This window comes from Ailuropoda melanoleuca, chromosome 12, assembly GCF_002007445.2.
Source record: "Ailuropoda melanoleuca isolate Jingjing chromosome 12, ASM200744v2, whole genome shotgun sequence".
Lineage (NCBI taxonomy): Eukaryota > Metazoa > Chordata > Mammalia > Carnivora > Ursidae > Ailuropoda > Ailuropoda melanoleuca.
In genome coordinates this window covers 38,295,172-38,322,385 of record NC_048229.1, presented here as the reverse complement: position 1 = coordinate 38,322,385, position 27,214 = coordinate 38,295,172, and the positions used below count along the sequence as shown (strand labels likewise).

Genomic DNA, 27,214 nt, shown 5'->3' with positions numbered 1-27,214 from the left:
GAGAGAGTGAGACACAGTCTCACCATAAACCTCACCCCTGGCAGAGCAACAAAATAAGGAGGGATCCACAAATCCAAGCTTCTTCCTGAGGAGCAAAGGATTTTAACCCCACATCTGGAACCCCAACTTTTTTTGTTGTTTTGTTTTTATTTTTAAATAATATTTATTTTGTTATATTAGTCACCATACAGTACATCCCCAGTTCTTGATGCAATGTTCCATGATTCATTACTTGCATATAACACCCAGTGCACCATGCAATATGTGCCCTCCTTAATACCCATCACTGGCCTATCCCCATCCCCCACCTCCCTCCCCTCTGAAGCCCTCAGTTTGTTTCCCAGAGTGGAACCCCAACTTTTAAGCCTTGCACCTAAGAGACAAGACCCCAAAAGTTTTGAAAGCCAACGAGGCTTTTGTCCATGAGACTCATGAGGCTATAACAAACAGGAACAGATCTTTGAGGTACTATTTACCCTCACAGAGCCCAGCACAAAGGCAGATGACTGAAATGCATCCATTCTTTCTGTGAAAGAAAACTATTTGCTTATTTTAAAGCTTTAGCCTGTGAGGCAGTTATTTTACCCACGTTTAGGGGCCTACATTATTCTCCAAATGTCAGTGAGCCCCCTTGCTCAACTAGACCTCAACAGTTATTTCTTTGTTACTTTCTTGAGGCATTGACAATGGCTAGAACATTCCCACCACCAGGCGAGAAAAACTCTGACAGCAACTGGAATGTCTAGAAGACCACACCTCACATGTCTCCCTCTCTGCCCAAGATCACTTACCAACCGCCACCCATGATCACAATCTGTTCTCTTGAACATACCCTCCCAACCTCTCCTTATAAAAATCAATCTTGCAGGCAGAGAGATTGATTGCTAAGGCCTGAGCCTACCACCTCCCCCAGCTGCTGGCACCCAAAGTAAATTTCTCCCTTTCTCTTTTCCGAACCCTCATCTCTTGAGTTATTGGCTTCTCTTGCAATGGCTTCATCCAAGTTTGTTCAGCAACAGGTCAGCAAACCCAGCCAGGAACTATGCTTTCGATTTGTCCATCCCCTTCGGGATTCCCCAGGATGGAGCAGTTGGCCACAGCAGTGCACCAAGACTTAACCACTCATTTCCTGAATTAGTGGCTGTGATAGATCATTCAGGAACACAAAGACTATGAAGGCCAGCAGGTACCATCTTCATGCTGTTCCCTCTGCCTTGATCAGGGTCTCTCCAATCTCCTGGAAAGGAGCTTGGGCACACCTTTAGAGTCCCAGTTTTTGTGGGTACCACCAGGGAACACCAGGGCTCTGCTGGCCAGTAAGCCTTACATCCAGGGATCCAACAGAACTGTAACAAATAGAGAAAGAGATCTTAGGGAGCTATCCCCCACCCAGGGCACATCCAGATAGGCAGCAGACTACACCTCCATCTTTCTGTGAAAGGGGCCTAACAGCTTATCTTCATAGCTGTAGCCTAAAGGCTAGGCTCCTAATTAAAAACACATCTGGGGGCCAGTCCTCTCCAGAGATCAGGAAGGCTGGTGGGTGCCAGGTCCATGCTCTCCCGCTGCTCCACCCCAGGTCAGCAGTGTTAACAAGAAAGAAGCTTGTGAACATATCTGGCACCCTGGCTTTTGGGGCTGCTGTCCTCGAGCACCTGGTTCTGGTGGCCTGTAGCGCTTGTGTTCAAGGGTTCAACAGTACAGTAGCAAACAAGAAGGAGCAGACAGAAATACCTATCTCCCAGTCTTCCTCTGAAAGAGGAACATTCGCATACTTTAAAAGCTGCTGCCTGAAGGTCTGGCTTCCAATCAGCCTTAATTGCTGACTGAAATCTTCCACTTTGGATCACTGACAAGTGTTGGCACAGCCTTGACTACTGGGAGTGAAACTGGTAACTAAAGAGTTAACAGGGCAAAGGAACACAGCTGTATCTCTTTTACCCAAATCTGCTTGTTCTCAGCATCCTGTCTCCCACCATGTTTCTATGAGATACCACCTTACGCCAGTTAGAATGGCAAAAACTGACAAGGCAGGAAACAACAAATGTTGGAGAGGGTGTGGAGAAAGGGGATCCCTCCTACATTGTTGGTGAGAATGCAAGTTGGTACAGTCACTTTGGAAAACAGTGTGGAGGTCCCTTAAAAAGTTAAAAATTGAGCTACCCTATGATCCATCCATTGCACTACTAGGTATTTACCCCAAAGATACAGACGTAGTGAAGAGAAGGGTCATATGCACCCCAACGTTCACAGCAGCATTGTCCACAATAGCTAAATCATGGAAGGAGCCGAGATGCCCTTCAACAGATGACTGGATTAAGAAGATGTGGTCCATATATACAATGGAGTATTACTCAGCCATCAAAAAGAATGAGTTCTCAACATTTGCTGCAACAGGGATGGCACTGGAGGAGATAATGCTAAGTGAAATAAGTCAAGCAGAGAAAGACAATTATCATGGTTTCACTCATTTATGGAACATAAGAAGTAGGAAGATCGGTAGGAGAAGAAGGGGAAGAAGAAAGGGGGGGATAAACAGAAGGGGGAATGAACCATGAGAGACTATGGACTCTGGGAAACAAACTGAGGGCTTCAGAGGGGAGGGAGGTGGGGGAATGGGATAGGCTGGTGATGGGTATTAAGAAGGGCACATATTGCATGGTGCACTGGGTGTTATACACACGTAATGAATCAAAAACTAGGGATGTACTGTATGGTGACTAACATAATATAATAAAAATATTTTTTTTGTGGTGGATTTTATTTTTTATAATAATTTTTTTCTTAAATCTGGCTCCTGGAAGTGGGAGAGTCAAGGATTTTTTTAAAAGAGTTTATTTATTTATTATTTTAGAGAGAGAGGTAGAGCAAGTTGGGGCCATGTGAGGATACAAGAAGTTGCCAGTCTGCAGCCTAGAAGAGGGTCCTTACCAGAACCCAACCATGCTAGCACCCTGAATCTGGCTTCCAGATTTCAGAACTGTATGAAATAAATGTTTGTTGTGTAAGTCACCCAGTTTACGGTATTTTGTTATAGCAGCCTGAGCTAAGACAGGGGTTATATATCTCTAAGCCGAATTTCAGACCTGATCCCTAGAAAAATATAGCTAGGCTCCAATGTGCAACACTGTACATACAACTCACTGTGCATACACTGAGAGTTCATAGACCTCCAGGAACTTGTCCAGGAAGTCCCCAAACTTCAGGTTAAGGAGATCAGCTCCTTACTTGCAACTTGTAACTGTCCATTGGGCCAAACCACACCTTGATGAACAGAGAGCTGGGAAGGCTAACCTAAAGTTGCACATAGGTCTTCATTACCCAAACTGCTTCAACTTTAAACCAGACCCTTCAACAATGAAACTTGTGCTTCATCTCCCATCAATTCCCTGTCCGAGCTCCTACCCTGTTGACCCACATCTCTGTGCTAAAGGCCCCAATCACAAACCTTTTAAATTCCTCCTAAAGCAGGTGCCCCCTATCAGGTATCAGGACTATCTCCCCTCTGGCCTCAAAAACTGCTATGTATAATGTAAGCAATATTATTGTATTTCATCAAGTTGAATATTCCAATGGTTGAAAAAAAGACATCCCAATTTCAGAAATGTTCAAATCAAAGAGAATGTGTAAGTCTTAGAACCTTACAGATTGATAAAATGGTAAACAGCTCCTACACCAAACACCCTCCAAGCTGAACTATTCAAATCCCTTTTCCCAGAACCCTCAATCTTGAAACCAAGGGTTAATATCAGATCTAGCAGGTGGCTTCCAAGGCCTTGCTCCATCCCTGACCTGTGTCTTTCTGGCTGGCCAGTGCCTATGCCTCATAGGCTGGTAAATACTGACAGATGAAACCACAGGTCGCAGTGCTTTCTAATTCCCTCCAGGACATGTATTTCTGCACCATCAGAGCTGTGCTGAGCACTGAGTTCCCTGGATGTGTGGAATAATTTCCTGAGTAAGAGTGGGAAGTGGGCTATTTGAGAACATTTCTTTAGCCCTCTGTCCCCTATTCAGTTCTCAAAATAGGAAGAACTGAAGACCAATTGCCCAGAGAGCCTGTTAGGATAGCAAACTTTAGACAAAATATTGAGCGTAAGTCATGAAAAACAAGATGGCGTCTGAGGAAAGAAGGAAGATAGCAATTTATCTGGGCCATGACTTTAAGGCGTAAGTGGTGCAAACTCCTTCCCTCAGGCTCCTCTGGTGAGAAGTACAGAATTCTACAGGTCTGGAGGAAGAAAAAGGAGACAGAAGACTTGCAGCTCCCAAACACATATTATTTGAAACACATTCTTGCTTCCTTCTCTGGCCCATGATACACAAGAAGATTCTTCAGCCCCCCCAAAAAACCCCAAAAGGCTGGGGTTGAGTCCCTCAAACACCAAAAAGATCTGACATCCCTGGTCAAAATGGCTGCATTTTTCCACAGAACTTGCCTTAGGCTCTAGGAGACTGAGTTCACAACTTTCTCTCCTGAACAGGTGGTGCCCCACCCTGCCCCGGGAAATAGGAAGTGCAGAACATCGTCTTCCGAATCCGACAGGAGCACGAATCAGCCGCCCACCCCTCCCACCCTAAGAAAGGCCAGGCACTGACGCTGCCACGTGCGTCACAAGACCCAATTGGGCCCCGGTGGACTCTGGGAAACGTAGTTGAGGGGGAAGGCTGGAACCGACTCTGTGGCTCCTAGTTCAGGAGGGAGAAGCAGGTGCTCCGCGTGATCTAACCCGCGCAGGTGGCGGGCAGAGTAAGCCCCAGGGCCAAATCCCCTCCGCGTCCGGATCCAGCCCTCTGAGCTAGGGCTGGGGCCTCAAGCGGTGTTTTTGCACAGGAAAAGGGGTACGGCGCGGGGGGGGGCGGGGAGTGGATGAAGGGCGCCGAAATCAGAAGTGGAAAGGAACAAGCTTCGAAGGGTGGAAGAGAAAAAAGGGATAAAGAAGGGGGGTAATCAGAAGGGGTAACGAAGCATGAGAGACTATGGACTCTGAGAAACAAACAGGGCTTTAGAGGGGAGGGGGTGAGGGAATGGGATAGGCTAGTGATGGGTAGTAAGGAGGGCACGTATTGCATGGTGCACTGGGTGTTATACGCAACTAATGAATCATCGAACTTTATATTAAAAAAATTTTTAAAAAAAGGGTGGAAGAGGAACAGTTCTATGGACCCCTCCCCACCAGCACAGCCCGGAGGTGCTGTTGTCTGGAAGCCCAGGGGCGGGGGGCTCTTCTGGGAGAGAAGCTCTTTAGTGATGCTCGTCCAAAGGTACCGGTGAGCCAAGGACCCTGCAGTTCACGTTAATTTTGGCAGCCCTTTGCCTTATAACCTAGCTCAGAGGCATGGAGATAATCTTTGGGAGGCTCGGTTTTCCTGGCATCACTGTTCATCTCAGACCAGGCAGAGCAGGATAAAGATTTGTGAGCACCGCAGAAACAGCAATGAAGTATCTGTCTTGGAGGAGGCAAAACTCCTGTCTCCCGGCTGGAGGAGGAAACATACTATGCCAGGGCAACCCATGATGCAGGTACAGTTTTTCATGGGTGCTGGGCTCCTGGGGGGTTGTGGGTGGGGGCATCTTGGGGACTTCCAGCACAAAGGCTCACTAAGCTTTACCCCAGGTGCCACCCAAAGCAAGGCAATGGCTTCCTATGGCCAATACCCACCATACGCCCAATTTTTCTGCAAGAATTGGGGGTATCCAATCTATATCTTGAGTCCAGAATAAGCTACATACTGGGATGGGTAGAAGGGAAAGGATTTCCCCCTTGATGACACTGAGGAGGAGGGGCTAGCAAAAGGGACAAAGAAATGGTCCAAGTCATGGTGATTTCCAACCTTCATCATGGCACAAACAGAAAATGGTAATATTTGTATGGCACACGGGTTGTATAAGGTAGGATGTAGATTAAGCTGATATAATAAAGACCCTAAAACACAGTGATCTAAATATCATATATTTATTTCTCCCTCATATGAGAGTCTAGGTAGGAGCAGTACAAGATTGGTGGGATAGTTCTGCTTTCCTGACCAAGTAATTTTCTTCTTTGGGGCCAAAGAGGATGTTAAAATTCTCGTTATCTCCCAGCCAGTAGGCCAGAGAAAGCAGGCACAGAAATGACAATCATCCCTATTGCTTACATCTCATTGGTCAAGTAAATTGGACTTGACAAAAATTAATAACTTCTGTGTATTAAAGGACATTATTAAGAATATGAAAAGATAACCTACAGAATGATAGAAAAATCTTTGCAAATTTTATATACAATAGGGTCTAGTACCCAATATATATATATAAAGAACTCCTTAAGACTCAACAAAAAGATAAACAGCCCAGTTAAAATTTGGGCAAGGGCTTGAATAGATATTTCTCCAGAAAAGATATACAAATGGCCAACAAATATAGGAAAAGATATTTAACATCATTAGTCATTAGGGAAATGCAAATCAAAACCACATAAGGTACCACTTCACATCCATTTGGTGGCTTAATTTAAAAAAGGAAAGTAAGTATTAGTGAGGGTGTGGAGAAGCTGGAGACTTGTACAGTGCTGCTGGGAACCTAAAATTCTTCAGCCACTGTAGGAAACAGTTGGCAGTTCCTCAAAAAGTTAAGTACAAAATAACCATATAACTCAATAATTCTCCTAGGCATATGCCCCAAAGAACTGAAAAGAAGTACATGTACATGCTTGTTCACAGCATCACTATTCACAATGGCCTAAAGGTGTAACTATGCCGAATCTCCACCAACATATTAACAAATGAACAAAATGTGGTATTTACATACAGTGGAATATTATTCAACCACAAAAAGGATTGAAGTATAGATAAGGCTTACATGAATGAACCTGCTAACCATTATGCTAAAGAAACCAGATACAAAAGGTCATTTATTGTATGGTTCCATCTATATGGAACATCCAAAATAGATAGATCAATTGAGGTAGAATGCAGTTCAGGGGTTGACAGGTTATGAGGGGAGAGAGAATGAGAAGAAACTGCTGAATAGGTAAGGAATTTTACTTTGGAATGATGGAAATGTTTTGGACCTAGAGAGAAATGGTGGTTGCACAACATTGTGAATGTACTAAATGCTGCCAAGTGTTCACTTAAAAATGGCTAACTTCATATTATGTGAATTTCACCTCAATAAATTATTCTTAAAATGCGAATGGTCTAAACACACCAATTAAACAGCAGAGATTTTCAGACTGAATTTTAAAAACAATTTTTAAAAACCAATTATATGCTGCCTATGGGTATTAAGGAGGGCACGTATTGCATGGTGCACTGGGTGTTATACGCAAGTAATGAATCATGGAACTTTACATCAAAAACCAGGGATGTACTGTATGGTGACTAACATAATAAAAAATATTATTAGGGGCGCCTGGGTGGCACAGCGGTTAAGCGTCTGCCTTCGGCTCAGGGCGTGATCCCGGCGTTATGGGATCGAGCCCCACATCAGGCTCCTCTGCTATGAGCCTGCTTCTTCCTCTCCCACTCCCCCTGCGTGTTCCCTCTCTCGCTGGCTGTCTCTATCTCTGTCAAATAAATAAATAAAATCTTTAAAAAAATATTATTAAAAAGAAAAAAAAAAAGGAAAGAGTGCAGCGGGTTGTGACTACATCATGAAGCTGAGGCGAGGAGATCCTTTGGGTCGCTCGGGGAGAGATTGCTGCCTGTCCTGGAAGGCATTTGGAAGTGTGTATTTAGCCCCTCCTAAGACAAAGCAGCAGGATCAGAGGGGGCACCCAGAGGGCAGGAAACCTCTTCACATTCCAGTGTCAGCCACAGTAGGCTCAGAATTCTGTGTGCTCACCCATTGGCCACTGCTCTGGGGTGAACTGAGCAGACACAGAGACTGGGGAAGATTGAGGATAACCTGGCCACTCCTTCTTGCTGTGAACCACAAAAGGCTTAAGCCTTTGCGCACAAAGATGTGATTTGAAAGAGGCTCTCTGCAGTGCTATTTCAGTGACTTAGGCATAAGCCACATTCCCTGTGCTACCACACGTTACAGTTGATAAGGCTGCTATCTTCACGATAGATGTTCATTGTAAGATGCTTTCCTACACAGTGATGTTTGGATGCGGGAAATAATGGCACATTCTCTGTTTCCACAGAGGTATTGAAAAATGCTTCCATCTTCATGAACGAAGATGTTAGTTGAAAGATGCTTTTGAAAGGGTGCTCTTTCTGCTCCTTTTCTTTTCTTTTTTAATTTAAATTGATTTAGCCAAGGTATAGTACCCAGGGTGCTGTTTCATTGACTTACGTAAATGGCACTTTCCTTCTGTTTCCACACATACCTTTGAAAACCCTCCTAGCTTCACGAGAGAAGATGTTAGCTGAATGATGCTTTCTTCTACAGAGTGTCTTTCAGTGAATCAAGTGTCTGACACGTTCCTTGTGCCTCAACCCGTATATTTGAAAACGCTATTCTCTTCATGAAGGAAGATGGCATTTGCAAGATTGAGTACTTTGCACTTTCCCCTGCCCTCCACAGACACATGTGAAAATACTTCTACCTGCACAAACCCTCATGTCCGTTGAAAGATGCTTCCCACACAGTGTTGTTCAAAGGGGTCAAGTCTATAGCAGTTTCCTTACACTTCCACTCATACGTTTGAAAACACTTCTAACTTCCTGAGAAATGCAGTTTAAATAGAAATCATGGAAGGAACCGAGATGCCCTTCAACAGATGACTGGATTAAGAAGTTGTGGTCCATCTATACAATGGAATATTACTCAGCTATCAAAAAGAACGATTTCTCAACATTTGCTGCAACATGGATGGCACTGGAGGAGATAATGCTAAGTGAAATAAGTCAAGCAGAGAAAGGCAATTATCATATGATTTCTCTCATCTATGGAACATAAGAACTAGGAAGATCAGTAGGAGAAGAAAGGGATGAAGAAAGGGGGGGTAATCAGAAGGGGGAATGAAGCATGAGAGACTATGGACTCTGAGAAACAAACTGTGGGCTTCAGAGGGGAGGGGGGTGGGGGAATGGGATAGACTGGTGATGGGTAGTAAGGAGGGCACGTATTGCATGGTGCACTGGGTGTTATATGCAACTAATGAATCATCGAACTTTACATCAAAAAACAGGGATGTACTGTACGGTGACTAACATAATATAATTAAAAAATATTTTAAAAAAATGGAAAGACACAGGGATGCCTGGTTGGCTCAATCGGTAAAGCACGTGACTCTTAGTCTTGGATTGTAAATTCAAACTCCATTTTGGGTGTAGAGCTTACTTGAAAAAAGAAATGAGAAAGACACAAATAGGTCAAAAGTAAAAAGATGGGGAAAGATATGCTATGCTAATACTAATTAAAAGAAAGCTAAAGTGGGTATATTAATATCAGACAAAATAGATTTGGGAACAAAATATTACCAGGGACAAAGAAGTTTGTTTTATAATGATAAGGGGATCCATTAAGAGTACATAATCAACAACAAGTGAATAAATAAACAAACAAGCAGAATCAGACCCATAAATACAGAGAATTGATGGTTACCAGATGGGAGGGGGGAGGAAAATGGGTGAAGGGGAGTAGAAGATACAGGCTTCCAGTACGGAATGAACAAATCACAAGAATAAAAGACACAGCATAAGGAATATAGTCAATGACATTGTAATGTATCAGACAGATGGTAGCTACACTTGCAGTGAATATAGCATGACATGTTTAAACCTGTTGAATCACTATGTTGTACACCTGAAACTAATGTAACATTGTGTGTCAACTATACCTCCTGCAAAACAAAACAAAACAAAACAACAACAACAAAAAAACAACCATACACACACAGAAAAAAAAATTTTAAAAAGGAAGTGTGTTGGGGTGCCTGGCTGGCTCAGTCAGTGGAGCATGCAACTTTTGGTCTTGGGGTCATGAGTTCAAGCCCCGTGTTGGGCATGGAGCTTACTTTAAAGAATTTTTTTTAAAAAGTGTATTAGAAAGAGCTGCCAAATTTTATCAAAGCTTTGGCTTCTATTTGTATAATTCAGTAGGGTTTCTCTTTTACTTTGTGTTTACAAGCTCCTTTTATTATGAATTACATTGCTAAATGTTGACAAATTCCCAGATATTGATTGATCTAGTCTTGCATTCTTGTAATAAATAAACCCTATTTAGTCATAATAGATAATTGATAGATAATAGATATAGATAGCAATGTAATTAAAGAAAAAAAAGAGTATGTAAAAATCGCAAATGTTTGCATTTCCTGCGAGAGCTTCAAAACACATAAAGCAAATACTGCTAGAACCACAAAAGACAAATAGACAAATTCACAATTATACCCACCAATATCAAAACAATTAGACAGTAGACTTGACAAATTAATGCAACAGAACAGGAATTATATGAATGTACCCAAATATGCGTGGTAATTTGGTATATGCTAAAGGTGACATTTCAAATAAGTAGGAAAAGATGGATTATTTGTAAATGGTGCTGAGAAATGGAATATAACATAGTGGTAAAATTAGATTCTTGCACAAAAAAACTTTAATGTAAAAAAATGAAAACAAAAGTAACAGGAGAAATCATGGGACCATTTTAAAATCATCTCAAGATGCAGAGGGCCTTTTAAATATGAATAAAAACTCAGAAGGCTTGAGATGCCTGGGTGGCTCAGTTGGTTAGGTGTCTACCTTTGGCTCAGATTATGATCCCGGTCCTGGGATCAAGTCCCACATCTGGCTGCTTGCTCAGCAGGGAGCCTACTTTCTCCCTCTGCCTGCCAGTCCTCCTGCTTGTACTCTTACTCTCTGTCCCACTCTCTCTCTCTGGCAAATAAATATATAAAATCTTTTTTCAAAATTAAAAAATAAAAAATAAAAACAGAAAAACCTCAGAAGGCTTTAAAGAAAATACTCATAAATTAGATAACATAAAAAATCATTTTGCATGGCAAAATGGCCTAAACAAATTCAAAAAAATAGTAAATTGGAAAAAATACTTATGAAATCATAAGGTGATTTCCTTACTATATAAGTAAAAGGTTACTTTGTAATTGAGTATTGAGCAAAAGATAAAGACAGTTCACAGAAAAGAAACCCAAACTTATTCACAATAAGAAAAAAGCAAATTAAAACTACACTTGGTTATCATTTTCCACCTATCAGACTGATAAAGATCCAATAGACTGATAGCTTGACCTAAAAGACTTGAAATTTATACCCGAAAGCTCAGAAAGTGTATACTTTTTGAATATACCTGTAACAGTTATGAAAATTGAGGCTCATTCAATTCCATTGAATCATTCAATTCCAAAGAATCAATATAAATGTCTGACTATAATGTAGAAGCATCAGAAACAAATAAGAAAAAGATAGCCAAGACTTCTGAGTTAAAGAACACCTAAGACTTGCCTATGGTTTTGCCATAGCTTGCTTGTCCTGAATTGCAATTCTCTATTATTCCCAAATAAACCTAATTTTGCTGTTAAAAAGAAAGAACACCTAAAGTAATTTACAAGATGTGAAAATTAATAATAATGAAAATACTAAATGCCAAAATTGTAGAATACAAACTATGTCATAGAGGGAAATGTGCATCTTTAAGTACATTTATCAAGAAAAACAAAAAACTAAATTCTCAACTCAAAAGTGTAGGGACAGAGCACACTCAAACAAGAATTAAATTATAAACATAAAAGGCAGAAATCAATACAGAATAGAGACAAAAGGATAGCAAAACCAAAAGATAGGTTTTTTAAAAAAAAAATCAATGATCAATAAGTTATATCAACCTTTGTCAAGGCTGATAAGTACAAAGATGCAAAGAGTAAGAAACCAAATGAAGTTTGAAGAGTAGTAAAAGAATCTTATGAAGGAGTATTTGCAAACAAATTTGATAACCTAGACTTATGAACATATTTCTAAAAAAATACCAAAACTGGCATAAGAAACAGAAAAATTTAATAAACCCAATCCTTTGAAATGGTATAGAAACATCTCCTCAGAAGACAACGCCTAGAGCCCAGATGGATTTACAAGTAAATTTTAACCAAACTTTAATGAATGGATTTGATGATATATTTGATAGGAGACAAACAAGGTGAGAAAAAAACACTTGATAGAGTCCAAATAACTGAGAAGTATATGGAGTTGTGCTCCAGCTCACCAGGAGTCAACAATAACAATGCAAACCAAAAACATCCAAGAAAGATGACATCAAAGAGAGAGGTGCTGCTGATGAGAATGTAAACAGATGCAGCCACTCTAGAAAGTAATCTGGTTGTACCTAGTAAAATTGTGCAAAAAACCAGGTGCAGTATTCTAGGGTAAGCATTCTAATCTAGTCCGGGTCTGCAAGGGGATACATACTAGGATGTTCTTTGTGAAAGCTAGGAATTGTATCCCTCACTTCAGATGGAAAAGAATAAATAAAACATAGTAAATATATACTATTAGTTACTATGCAAGTGTTAGAAGTGATGAATAGCATTAGATGACTATGCACAGAGTAACATGATAGATCTACAAACCACGTGGAGTAAAAGGACATCAAAAGAAAGCCAGGGTAGCATTTCTTATATCAGACAAAATAAACTTTAAAACAAAGACTATACATAATAAGAGACAAGGACACTATATAACCATAAAGGGGACAATCCAACAAGAAGATATAACAATTGTCAATATTTTTGAACCCAACATGGGAGCACCCAAATACATAAAACAATTAATAACAAACATAAAGGAAATAATTGATAGTAATATAATAATAGTAAGGGACTTTAACATCCCACTTACATCAATGAACAGATCATCCAAACAGAAAATCAAAAAGGAAATAGTGACTCTGAATGACACACTGGAGCAGATGGATTTAACAGACATATTCAAAACATTCCATCCTAAAACAGCAGAATATGCATTCTTCTCAAATGCATGTGGAGCATTCTCTAGACTAGATCACATATTAGGCCACAAAACATTTTCAAAAAATTCAAAAACATTGAAGTCATACCATTCATCTTTTCTGACCACAATGCTATGAAACTAGAAATAAACCGTAAGAAAAAATGTGGAAAGAGTACAAATACATGGAACCTAATTAACATGCTACTAAACAACAAATGGGTAAACCAAGAAATCAAAGGAGAAACAAAAAATTAGATGGAAACAAATGAAAATGAAAATATGATGGGCCAAAATATCTGGGGTTCAGTAAAAGTGGTTCTAAGTTAAGTTTATAGCAATATAGGCCTACCTCAAGAAGCAAGAAAAATCTCAAATAAACAATGTAATCTTACCTCTAATGCAGCTAGACAAAGAACCACATACAAAACCCAAACCCAGAAGGAGGAAGAAAATAAAGTTTAGAGCAGAAATACATGACATAAAAACTTAAAAAAACAATAGAACAGGTCAATTAAACCGGGAACTGGTTTTTTGAAAAGATCAACAGAATTGATAAACCTCTAGCCAGACTCATCAAAAGAACAAAACAAAACAAAAAACAAAATGAGAGGGTGAAAATAAAATCATTAATGAAAGAGGAGAAATAATAACTGACAGTACAGAAACACAAGCAATTATAAGAGATTATGAAAAGTTATATGCCAACAAATTGGGCAACCTAGAAGAAATGGATGAAACCCTAGAAACATATAACCTACCAAAACTGAAGCAGGAAGAAATTGAAATTTTGAACAGACTAATTACCAGCCAAGAAATTGACTCAGTAATCAAAAAACTCCCAACAAACAGAAGTCTAGGACCAGCTGACTTCACAGGTGAATTCTACCAAACATTTAAAGAAGAGTTAATACTAGTCTCAAAATATTCCAAAAAATAGAAGAGAAAGAAAAACTTCCAAATTCATTCTGTGAGGCCAGAATTACTCTGATACCAAAACCAGATAAAGACACCACAAAAAAAGAGCACTACAGGCCAATATCTCAACGAATATATATGAAAAAAATCTCAACAAAATACCAGCAAACTGAATCAAACAATACATTTAAAAAAATCATTCACCACAGGGGCGCCTGGGTGGCACAGCGGTTAAGCGTCTGCCTTCAGCTCAGGGCGTGATCCCGGCGTTATGGGATCGAGCCCCCACATCAGGCTCCTCTGCTGTGAGCCTGCTTCTTCCTCTCCCACTCCCCCTGCTTGTGCTCCCTCTCTCGCTGGCTGTCTCTATCTCTGTCAAATAAATAAATAAATAAAAATCTTTAAAAAAAAAAAAAATCATTCACCACAATTAAGTGGTATTTATTCCTGGGATGCAAGGGTAGTTTAATACTTGTAAATCAATCAACATGATACCTCACATCAGTAAGAGGCAGGATAAAAACCATGTGATAATTTCAATAGACACACAGAAAGCCTTTAACAAAGTACAACATCCTTTCATGATAAAAACCCTCACAAGTTAGGTTTAGAGGGAACATACCTCAACATAATAAAGGCCTTATATGAAAATCCCACAGAACATCATACTGAATGGGGGAAAAATTGAGAGATTTTCCCCTAAGGTCAAGAACAAAACAAGGATAACCTCTCGCCACTTTTATTCTGCTTAGTACTGGAAGTCCTAGTCACAGCAATCAGACAACAAAAAGGCGTCCAAGTTGGTAAGGAAGAAGCAAAACTTTCACTATTTGCACTATTTACAGATGACAAGATACCACATATAGAAAACCCTAATGAGTCTACCAAAGACTGATATATGAATTCAGTGAAGTTGCAGGATACAAAATCAATGTATAGAAATCTGTTACATTTCTGGGGCGCCTGGGTGGCTCAGTAGGCTAAGCATCTGACTTTTCATTTCAGCTCAGGTTATGATCTCAGGGTCATGAGATTAAGCCCACATAGGGCTCCATGCTCAGCACAGAGTCTATTTGAGTTTCTCTCCTTCTGCCACCCCACACTCTCTTAAAAAAATAAATAAATAAAAATTTTTAAAAAAAGAAATGTTACATTTCTGTAAATTAATAAAGAAGCAGCAGAAAGAGAAATTAAGAAAACAATACCATTAACAATTGTACCAAAAGTAATAAAATATCTAGGAATAAACTTAACCAAAGAGGTAAAAGACCTATACTCTGAAAACTATAAAACACTGATGAAAGAAATTCAGGATGACACAGAGAAATGGAAAGACATTCCGTACTCATGGATTGGAAGAACAAATATTTTAAAATGTCTACATTACTCAAAACAATCTACAGATTTAATGCAACCCCTATCAAAATACCAACAGCCTTTTTCACAGAGCCAGAACAAACAATCCTAAAATGTGTACGGAAGCACAAAAGACCCCAAATAGCCAAAGCAATCCTGAAAAAGAACAAAGCTGGAGGTACCACAATTCCAGACTCCAAGTTAAATTACAAAGCTGTAGTAATCACAACAGTATGGTACTGTCATAAAAAAAAGACACAGATCAATAGAACAGAATAGAAAACCCAGAAATAAACCCACAATTATATGATCAATCTTCAACAAAGGAAGCAAGAATATGCAATGGGAAAAAGTCTCTTCAACAAATAGTGTCGGGAAAACTGGACAGCTAATGCAGAACAATGAAACTGGACCACCTTCTTACACCATACACAAAAACTCAAGATGGATTAAAGACCTAAATGCAAGATTTGAAACTGAAACAATAAAAATCCTATAAGAGAGCACAGGCAGTAATTTCTCTGACATCAGCCATAGCATTTCTCTAGATAACCTAACCTGAGGCAAGGGAAATAAAAGCAAAGATAAACTATTGGGACTACATCAAAATAAAAAGCTTCTGCACAGGAAAAAAAAATCAACAAAACTAAAAGGCAACCTACTGAGTGGGAGAAGATAAGGGGCACCTAACTGCCTCAGAGGGTAGAGTATGTGACTCTTGATCTCAGGGCCATGAGTTCAAGCCCCACACTGGGCATGGTACCTACTTAAAGTTAAAAAAAAAAAAACAAAAAACTGGGAGAAGATATTTGCTAATGACTATCCAATAAAGTATTAGTATCCAAAATACATAAAGAACTAAGGCAACTCAACACCCAAAAGGCAAATAATCCAATTAAAAAATTTTGCAGAAGACATAAACAAACATTTCTTCAAAGATATGCAGATGGTCAACAAAAAAGATACTCAGGGGCGCCTGGGTGGCACAGCGGTTAAGCGTCTGCCTTCGGCTCAGGGCGTGATCCGGCGTGATGGGATTGAGCCCCACATCAGGCTCTTCTGCTGTGAGCCTGCTTCTTCCTCTCCCACTCCCCCTGCTTGTGTTCCCTCTCTCTCTGGCTGTCTCTATCTCTGTTGAATAAATAAATAAAATCTTTAAAAAAAAACAAAAAAAAAACAAAAAAGATACTCAACACTACTCATTATCAGGGAAATGCACATCAAAATTACAATGAGATATCACTTCACACCTGTAAGAATGGCTAAAATAACACAAAAAATAACAAGTGTTGGCAAGGATGTGGAGAAAAAGGAACCTTTGTGCACTCTTGGTGGGAATGTAAACCAGTGCAGCCACTGTGGAAAACAATATGGAGGTTCTTCAAAAAATTAAAAATAGGGGGCGCCTGGGTGGCACAGCGGTTAAGCGTCTGCCTTCGGCTCAGGGCGTGATCCTAGCGTTCTGGGATCGAGCCCCACATCAGGCTCTTCTGCTATGAGCCTGCTTCTTCCTCTCCCACTGCCTGCTTGTGTTCCCTCTCTCGCTGGCTGTCTCTATCTCTGTCAAATAAATAAATAAAATCTTTAAAAAAAAAAATTAAAAATAGAACTACCCTACAATCCAGTTATCTCACTACTAGGTATTTAGCCCCAAAACACAAAAACACTAATTTGAAGGGATACATGCACCCCTATGTCTATTGCAGCACTATTTACAATAACCAAAATGTGGAGGCAATCCAAGTGTCCACTGATAGATGAATGGACCAAAATGTGATGTGTATATACACATACACAATGGAATATTATTCAGCCATAGAAAGAAATATTGCCATTTGCAACAACATGAATATGAGCTAGGGAGTCTAATGCTAAGTGAAATAAGTCAATCAGAGAAAGATAAATACTGTATGATTTCACTCATATGTGGAAATTAAGAAACAAAACAAATGAGCAAAAGAAAAAGAGAGACAGACAAACCAAAAGACAGATTCTTAACTACAGAGAGCAAACTGATGATTACCAGAGGGGAGGTGGGGGACAGGGAATGGGTGAAATAGGTGATGGGGATTAAAGAGTATACTTATCATGATGAGCACTGAGTCATGTATAGAATTGCTGAATCACTGTATTGGACACCTGAAACTAATAATACTGTATGTTAACTATACTGGAATTAAAATGAAAAACTTCTAAAAAAATACACAAAAAGCAAGCAAAAAGTGCTGAGTAGAAAAAATGACACTTTTGTAGCATAATACCATTGATAGAAATTTCAAACATACAACATAATGACTGATCTTATAAGGGATATATATGTATGTTTAAGGATGCATACATGTGTGCGTGCCTACGGGGGAGAATAGGAATTGGGAACTATTTGGGAAAAAATAAACCAAGAAATGAGTGTTGGACTAAACAATTTTGATAATGTACTATGAATTGAAGTCCAAAAATATAAACGGAGATTTAAAAAACCAAGAGCCATACCTTCCTAGCCTCTATCTAAATAGAAGACAGAGTCCTAACAGCCTCAAATATCCAGACAGCCTCTGAGACTCTGAAGCTGCAAATTCACAGGGGCTGAATTTACAATTCCGTCTTACATGAACTGCTGGCTTTCGGGCATGCAATTCAACTTCTAGCTTGATTTCATGATTAATAAATGCCATGTTAAATATATTACATTCTTTCAAGTAATCCTTACAAAAACAAAAGGCTAGAATCATTACTTCAGTTTTATAGGTAACTAAACTAAGCTTGAAAGAAGTATAATCACTTTTCAGTTTCTCCTAAAGGAGCTGACATCCATATGAAGGTCTAACTCCAATATCTCTACTTGGGCCAATAATCAAAATGGCAGATACTTTCACTACTTTTTCTGGAAGAATATGCGATGAATTACCATGCAAATGCCTTTAAGAAAGCTGACCAGTAATGAGTTATTTCTCTGTCACTAAAGTATCTTCATCTCATGGCTTCAAGGAATCTGCTTTTCTCCACCACATAACTCTCTATCTCAAGCTTTGTGGACAAAGTAGAAAATCTTAGTAGGGTACAGAAAATTAATATGCTAAGTAGGAACTCAAAATCAATGTGAAATCATATTCAAAAAAGGAAACGTTTTTTCCAGCTGTCTCTAAAAGGAGCCCAATCATAATGGCAGCAATTTTGCCCAAAATTCATGCAAAATTCTAGCCCCCAAATATAGTAACTACTAAAAAGGCACGGGACTCTGGGAAATTTACTTATATTTCACACAAAGCTTTGTATTGTTTGCTCAGGAAGAGAGATCTGAAAAACTTTTAAAAAGAAAGAAAACCTGTAGGCAGAAGAGAACAAGTGGAATCATAACAATCTAAAGAAGCTTAGTGGCATTTCCTTTTGATTCATTTACATCAGTTGAGGCAATTTTAAATTATCATTAATTTTCAAATGGCCATCTTTAACTTATTAAAACTGTTTCAAAACTCCTGAAACGACTCCAAGTTTTATAAATGATAGTTAATAATAGTTCTCATTAGTGTGAGCTTAATATATACTTATCAAAATAAGCTCTACCATGGAGTTGAGCTATCTTTTTCCTCTTGATCAACAGGAATGATAGAAAACAAAAAATACAGTGTATATGGAAAACCCAATCTTACTTAGACTCTTTCTTAGACCCCCAAGTCTGGTTAACAAGACCTTCAACTGGGAAACATTATTTCCTTTCTTAAGAGAGAAACTTCTATTTCTGATTTCATTTCCCCTTTTGAATACATATGCTTGTTTTCTCCCTCTCTAAATTCCTTGCAAGGTAGCTAACTTCATGATGTTGGGCAAGAAACACTGAGGATGGGTCTGGAACATCCTATTATTGCCAGAAAGTAAGGATGCTTGCAAAGATGTCAGAGCAGAGCTGAAGGGAGCAGAGTCGGTCTAACTTGGCCACCAGTGGCTCATTCTGATAATTTGAGCATCACAATATATACATTATAATTAAGTGAAATGTGTTAAGATTGTAAAAGCCCATGAATTCATGAGGCTAAAAAGAAAAATGTTAAAATGCAATACACAAATACAGAATGAATGATACATATAAGAATGAATTTAGTAATTACAAAGTGTAATATTCACATGTATGGATTATATATGTATATATAATATATATGCAAATATACATATATACATATTTATATATAATTCATATATATGAGTTACCTTTCCAATAGGCATATAAGGCATATAAATGTGTATATGTGTGTGTTGGTATACGCAGTATAGATAGATCTCTTACCTATAGATCTCTTACCTTTCCCAGGTTTTTCATCTCTTTAATCAAAAGATAAATTCAAAAGAGGCTTCCTTCCCTGGCCATACAATCTAAAATATCAACCTTGTTCTCTACCCCTTCCTTCATCTTCTTTTCCTTAGAATTTACTCTCTTATATACTATATATTTTCATATATGTGTATATATATATATATATTATTGTTAGTCTTCCTCATTAGAAATTAGCTCTATATTTAAAAAAAAGCAGTCATTTTTGTCTGTGTAGTTCACTACTGTATCTCCAATGCAATGCCTACATTAGAACAAAGTCTGGCACACAGTAGGTACTCTATATAAAATGTTTCAATAAAACACACACACACCGGGGCGCCTGGGTGGCACAGCAGTTAAGCGTCTGCCTTCGACTCAGGGCGTGATCCCGGTGTTATGGGATCGAGCCCCACATCAGGCTCTTCCGCTATGAGCCTGCTTCTTCCTCTCCCACTCCCCCTGCTTGTGTTCCCTCTCTCACTGGCTGTCTCTATCTCTGTCGAATAAATAAATAAAACCTTTAAAAAAAAACACACACACACACACCTCCTGCTTAATCAAGAGTATATAAAAAAAATTTAAATATGACAAGCAAAAGTTGCACAAACAGACATGGCAGAAAGACATGTTCAGCAGCATAATAACCAGATGAAAAAAGGAATCCAACAGTTCCACCACCACTGGTCATACTTAATAACCAAGTGGAAAGGGTTTTGCCAGTGTGTTCTAAATGAATTAGTCCATGTCCTAAAGAGAATTAACTGAACAAACTCAAACCCTCATCTCTTAGGACAAGAAATGTCTAGATGACCCTAATAACTATAAGATACTAATAAGCATAAGTTTTTAATAATGCTAAAAGATCAAGTCACTATATCTCAATAAGATAATGGGTTGTATAATTGCAGATAAATAAAATTTAATACCTCATTTTAAGGAGAAACACTCGATTGTAAAGTACAAACACCTATGCTAAAGGCATGAGTGTAAAAGATTTTACCAACATTACAAGTGAAGTTTAATTGAAAAAACAGAGAATTGATCAGTGGCTTGGGTTTATGTCACCTTAGAGGAAGAAATCAGGCGCCATACTTAGATCAGAATCAATCAGTGAATAACTCAAACTCTCCACTGGTCTGAGTCATCACTCTTTTTCCTTTAGGCCTGGTAAGTTTACTGTAACCTTATGAAGCTTTCCAAAATGAGTTATTATTCAACTCTTAGTATTAAAAGAAGTATTTCTAGACCTCTAGAACATATAAGAAAAGAATAAAGAAATGACATGGATTTTCAGCATATGATATTGACATTTTAGTCAGATGTAATATGCTTGTCAGTGTTTTGTAATCAATATATTTTTTTCTGTTCAAGGTTTGAAGTATTAAGTTACACTAAATCTGCAGTTTCAGTTGTTTCAAGGGAATCTGTCAATATTTAGGAAATTTTCAGATTTGTATTAGATATAAATATAAATTGACTAATAAATTATAAGAGTAGTCAGTTTCACTCCATGCCCATATATAATTTACTCTTTCCTAATTCATTTGTTCTTTTGTTTTTATAGATGCTTTCCAGACAATGTCCAAGATTCTAATGGTTCTAACTGTTGAAGGTGATCCCATTACCATATCATCAGTTTACCTCTCTACATCCACTCAGATAAAACAGGAATATACTGCCCTATACCCTCATATTCCTCATTACTCTGAAGAATGGTAATAACTTATGCCCTAAAAATTTTAGGCTCCAGCTGTTTTACTTTTATCATATGTTGAAAATGTCCCATCCTTTCTATCTGCTGGTAATGTCTTTGTCTGAATCTCTAGTTCCAAAGAAGTTATCCATAAACTTCTTAAGCCAAGCTTACAATCGACCCACAAATGAAGACCTCATTTACAATTCTATTATATTCTATTATACAATATGTTTAAACCCATACTGAAAACAGAAAATCAAATAATTCCTTTAAGATGAGGAGCCATTCATTAATGTGACAGATCCATTATTCTCTTAGCTTGCCACTCTTTATTTAAAGGCCTATGGTGAGTCACCACCACATGATTTTAATTCCTTATGGGAAAGCCTGTTAAGGAGCTTTACTAGGTGAATTTTTGAAAATTTATCCTTATCATGAGTCCAACAAATACCAAATTAATTTTTATCAACAAGTAAAATATAATAATTCTCTCAGCTTTATGAAGGCTATGTATTCAACTTCCATATACTTGTTTTAGCAAAAGGTTGCTCAGGGTAAGTATGCCATAAAAGATAAGGCTTTCTCACATGTAGAGCAAACACAGGGTGTATGAATCAGGACTGTAATTCCAAGAGGCAAAAATCCAATTCAAATTAAGCAAAAAAAGGGAATTTATTGGATCACAAAAATTAAAAAGTAAAAGATGGTATAGACTCAGCATGATTGAATTCAGAAGATCAAACAATGTCATCAGATTTCTGTCTCTTATCTCCATTTTCCTGTGTGTTGGACTGATCTTGGGAAGGCTTTCCTCATGCAGTGGCAAAAAAAGCTACCGGAAAGTTTTTAACCTTGAAAAATCTGTCAAATCCTTGAAACTTGCAATTCCAGGAAAAAAATGATCTTCTCTTACTATCCATAACAATACCCACCTAGGGTTCTAGTGGTCCAAACAGGCCATCTACCAATCAACCCCTTATTAACCATATTGTGGCCAGCCTATGACCAATCCACTCCTCTCCCTGATCAATAATTTCATCAGAATGATATGCACTGAGGGTGAGGTAAGTTTCAAATGGGGCATAGAACAGATCAAAAAGTAACAGATGTCTACTATTCAGGCTGTTTCATATAAGGGATACTCATAAATAGAAGGCTTCTCCATATTTACTACAGTCACAGAATCCTTAACCAAAAAATTCACTGATATTTATTTAATAAGGACTGAGTGGTGACTAAATGTTTTCTTTCATATAGTTGTTATAATCAGAGAGTTTCTCTATTATGAATTTTCTGATGACGTCTAAGGGCTGAGGCACAGCTAAAATTATTCCCACACTCATTACAGTTATAGGGTTTGTCTCCAGCATGAATTCTCTGGTGTAGCCTAAGGGACAAGATCTGATGGAAAGCCTTCCCACATTCATTACATTCATAGGGTTTCTCTCCAGTGTGAATTCTCTGATGTTGATTAAGGTATGAGCCACAACTGAAGGCCTTCCCACATTTGTTACACTCATAGGGTTTCTCTCCTGCATGACTTCTCTTATGATGAATTAGAACTAAAGCATCACTGAAGGCTTTCCCACATTTACTGCATTCAAAAGGTCTCTCTCCAGTATGTATTCTATGATGCCGATTAAGTTGTGAGTCAGTCCTAAAAAACTTCCCACATTTGATGCATTCATAAGGCTTTTCACCTGTATGAATTCTCTGATGTTGATTAAGGTGTGAGCGATAGCCAAAAGTCTTCCCACATTCATTACATTTAAAGGGTTTCTCTCCTGTATGAATCCTTTGATGCAGAGTAAGGGCGATGCGTCTGCTAAAGGCTTTTCCACATTGATCACATTCATAGGGTTTCTCTCCAGTGTGGATTCTCTGATGCTGATTGAGGTGTGCGCTCTGTCTGAAGGCTTTGTTACATTCCTTACATTCATACGGTTTCTCTCCTGTGTGAATTCTCTGATGTTCAACAAGGAAGGCATAACGGCTAAAGGCCTTCCCACATTCATTGCACGCAAAGGGTTTCTCTCCAGTGTGGATTCTCTGATGTTGAGCAAGATGTGCACTCTGTCTGAAAGCTTTGTTACATTCCTTACATTCATATGGTTTCTCTCCAATATGAGTTCTTTGATGTTCACTCAGAAAGAAGTCATGGCTAAAAGCTTTTCCACAGTCATTGCATACATATGGTTTCTCTCCACTGTGAATTCTCTGAGGTTGAGTAAAGAATGAGTAACAGCTAAAGGCATCATCACATTCATTGAACCCATGTGGTAATTTTCCAAAATGAGTTGTTTGATGTTGAGTGAGTAATGAGTGGAAACTTAAGAGATTTGAAAAATCATTACTTTCATAAGGTTTCTCCCCAGGAGGAATTCCTGTATCTTTTCTAAGGTATCTATTCTGGTTGAATTCTTCACATTCATTATCTGCCAAAGATTCCTTCTCAGCAGGTAATCTTTTATGTTCAATTAGGATGGAATTTGGGGGAAACATTTTATCATAAATATCAAATTTACATACTTGCTCTACTGTGGAAACCCTCTCTTGTGTTGAAAGTACTGATTTCAAGAGAACACTTCTCTCAGAATTATTATATTTATTGTCTCTTTTCACAGCAGAGATTTCCTTAAGAGATGTCACTTGCCTGATATGCCTTTCCTGATTTCGTTGATGCCGCTCAAGTTCACCTTCATATTTCCAGGCTTCTCTGAAACTGGAATATTCAAGGTCATAACTTTTAAGTCTTTCCATTACCATCCCCTGGGATATTTGCTCTTCATCAATGTACCATTTTGGAGATAATTCCTTGATTTCATACCAAGACTCCCAGTCTGAAAAATATCAAGAAAGCAAATGTGTCCTTTTTTCCTCTACAAGGAGAAAACTGTTATAGAAGAAACTGAAGAATTTAATTGGGGGAAAGAGGGGAGAAAGTACATGGTTTTGACACCTCTCAAATACGGCCAAGCAAATATGAAAAAGATACAAAGAAAGAACAAAGAATGAAGAGAGCTGATAAAGGAAGATATATGTGTTGGCAATGGGGAGAAGGTGATAGAGGAAATGTAGGGCATCAAGCATATTTATATACAGGTAAAATGCAGGGTATCAAGATGCAGACAAAGCAAATGCTGAGAAGATAAGGAATTGAGAACAACTGACTAGATCATAATCACAGTTTCCCTGCCTCTAGTCTTTAAAGTCTCAAGTCCATTCTGCACTTTCCAGTCCTATTCTTAAGACTAAAAGCTCCAGGGACGCCTGGGTGGCTCAGTCGGTTAAGCATCTGCCTTTGGCTCAGGTCATGATCCCAGGGTCCTGGGATTGAGTCCCACATTAGGCTCCTTGTTCAGCAGGGAGCCTGCTTCTCCCCTGCCTGCTGTTTCCCCACTTGTCCTTGCTGCCTCCCTCTCTTTCTCTGTGTCAAATAAATAAATAAAACCTTAAAAAAAAAAGACTAAAAGCTCCAAGAAGGCAGGGATTAATGTTTTACTTATTTTTCTTCTTACTGTTGCATTTAGCGCCTAGGACAATGGTAGCATTTTGTTAAATGAATGAATGCTGACAGAAAGCTCAACAATTTCTAAGATTTTTTTCAGGGACCAGAAAAAAAGTATTGTGTTTTTGGGAGTTTTTTGTTTGTTTGTTGTTTTTTTAAGTGTCTAGAAGAAATCTTAAGATCAGCTTTGCTCATCACTGAGAGAAAAATGCTGCCTGGAGAATAGATACTTGATACTTTCAGGAGAGGATGTTGGTTGAGATAAGATGGAAAGAAAACTATTTTTTAAAAGATGATCTCAAAGGGGCATCTGGGTGGCTCAGTCAGTTAAGCGGCTAGGTCTTGATTTCGGCTCAGGCCATGATCTCAGGGTCCTGGGCTCAAACCCTACATTGGGCTCTGCACAGAGTCTGCTAGTCCTTCTCTCTCTCCCTCTGCCCCTCCCCACATATTCTCTCTCAAAATAAATAAATCTTAAAAAAAAAAAAAGATCTCAAAAAGAGGAAAATGAGGAGCACATGGCTGACTCAGTTGGTGGAGCATACAACTCTTGATCTTGGGGTTGTAGGTTTGAGCCCCACACGGGGTGCAGTGTCACTAAAAAAATATTTAAAAAAAAAAGGAAAATGAGAAAGTCCTTTTCGTGTCACACACAATAATCACCCAAAATATTCAACTATACAGAATCTACTACTATTTGCCCACCATCAAGTAGAGGGACAAAAGTCTGAGACACGGGTTCCTCTCTCTCTCTCTCTCTCTCTCTCTTTTTTTAAAGATTTAATTTATTTGAGAGAGAGAGAAAGAGAGCACAAGCAGGGTGAGGGGCAGAGGGAGAAGCAGACTCCCTGCTGAGCAGGGAGCCCCATGCAGGGCTCAGTCCCAGGACTCCAGGATCCCAGCCTGAGTCGAGGCAGACATTTAACCAACTGAGACACCCAGGTGCCCTTCTCTCTCCTTTTGTAAATTAAAAAAAAAAAACAACTTTAAGTAGGCTCCACACCCAGCATGGAGCCCAATACAGGGCTCAAACTCACAACCCTGAAATCAAGACCTGAGATGAGATCAAGAGTCAGATGCTTTAACTGACCAAGCCACCCAGGTGCCCCCGTTCCCTCTTTTTTAAACTCTAAAGAGATAAAACTTGTACATACAAAAATTCAATATGACACATAATGAAGGACTAGTTAATATGATATAGAGTGTCAGAAAAGCAGAGATCAAAACTCACTAATTTAGATAAGGAATGATTCCTGGAGAATCTGAGCTTGATTGTCAAGGCTATGATTATGCTTCCATAATGCAGTGATTATTCCAGTAACAGTCATTTTCATGTTGTTTTGTTTTTTAGAGAGAGAGAAAGAGTGAGAGAGAGAGCATGAGGTGGGATGAGGGGGAGAGGGAGAGGGAAAATCTTAAATAGATTCCATGCCCAGCACGGAGACTGACCCAGGGCTCAATCTCATGACCCTGAGATCATGCCCGAGCTGAAATCAAGGGTCAGACACTTAACTGACTGAGCCACCCAGGTGCTCCTCATTTGCATGTTTTGATATGCATGGAGATTATTTTAGAACTGCATGTTAGTATTTTTCAATTAATTAGATATAGTCTTTTCCATAACAACCTCCCGTCTGTTGAAAGAAAAGCTGCCTCCAGGCCAAGTCAGCACAAGTTGAAAAGCAAAGAACACATTATGCATCTGTATCTTTCTTCTTTCCAATACACCTTCCCACCCAAGAAAAGCCTCACCCCTACCTATCCCTCCTATGCACAGCCATGGATTTTCACTTACTTTGGGCTCTAACTCAACCAAGGCCTGAGAGGGATTTGTTCACTTAGCCTCTGTTAGGTCTACACTGTTGTTTTTTTTGTTGTTGTTGTTGTTTTTTTTTTGGCAGAAATTCATTGTTCCCTTACCAACTCTCCTAGAACCTTCTCTCCTATATTCATCACCCAGGGCCACTACATCTCCTCTTACCAAGAATAAATCTTTTCTCTACTCCAGGCAAATGGCAACTTTATACAATACCTACTATAATGCTGAGTAAAAGAAGACTGATGGGAGAAGGCTACAGACATTTTCCAACATCAGGTATTCTGAGATGCCTGGAGCTCCTATAACTCTTTGGGAAAAAAAAAAAAAAAGATACTCTGCACTTAGACAAATAAATACCATAGGGGAAGGAATTCCATGTAGGGTACTCTAGGGGATAGTACAGAGTATAGCCTGGGAAAGTACAAAGCAGGAAGTATTGTATACGTGGAAAACATATTCATTATAATTGGAGTACAGAAATACGTAGAAGTCAATGGTATTAAGTATTATGGTGGAATTCAGCAAAAAACAGAAGACAGACAATTCACCCATATCAGTGATTGAGGGGAAAAAGGGAAGTTATGGATTCAGGCAAAGTGGAAGAGAGTCAAATGGGCATCCATGTGTCACAGTAGAAACAACACAGGGTTTGGGATCATAGGTAAATTTAAATCCTACTTCTTCATCTAGCTAGTTATTCTACCTTTAACAAATTGATTAACT

General features: G+C 38.8%; 1 protein-coding gene across 7 annotated transcripts in view; it reads right to left on the bottom strand.

The window, feature by feature from the left end:
- Positions 1–21,817: 21,817 nt before the first annotated feature.
- ZNF527 (zinc finger protein 527) overlaps positions 21,818–27,214 on the bottom strand; it is a 35,540-nt gene continuing 30,143 nt past the window's right edge. For all 7 annotated transcript variants that reach the window (XM_034638311.1, XM_034638313.1, XM_011217905.3 and 4 more), the window contains one exon: positions 21,818–24,004. In XM_034638311.1, the coding sequence (XP_034494202.1) occupies positions 22,431–24,004 (1,574 nt within the window). In that variant the 3' untranslated portion in view covers positions 21,818–22,430. The remainder of the gene's footprint in view (positions 24,005–27,214) is intronic.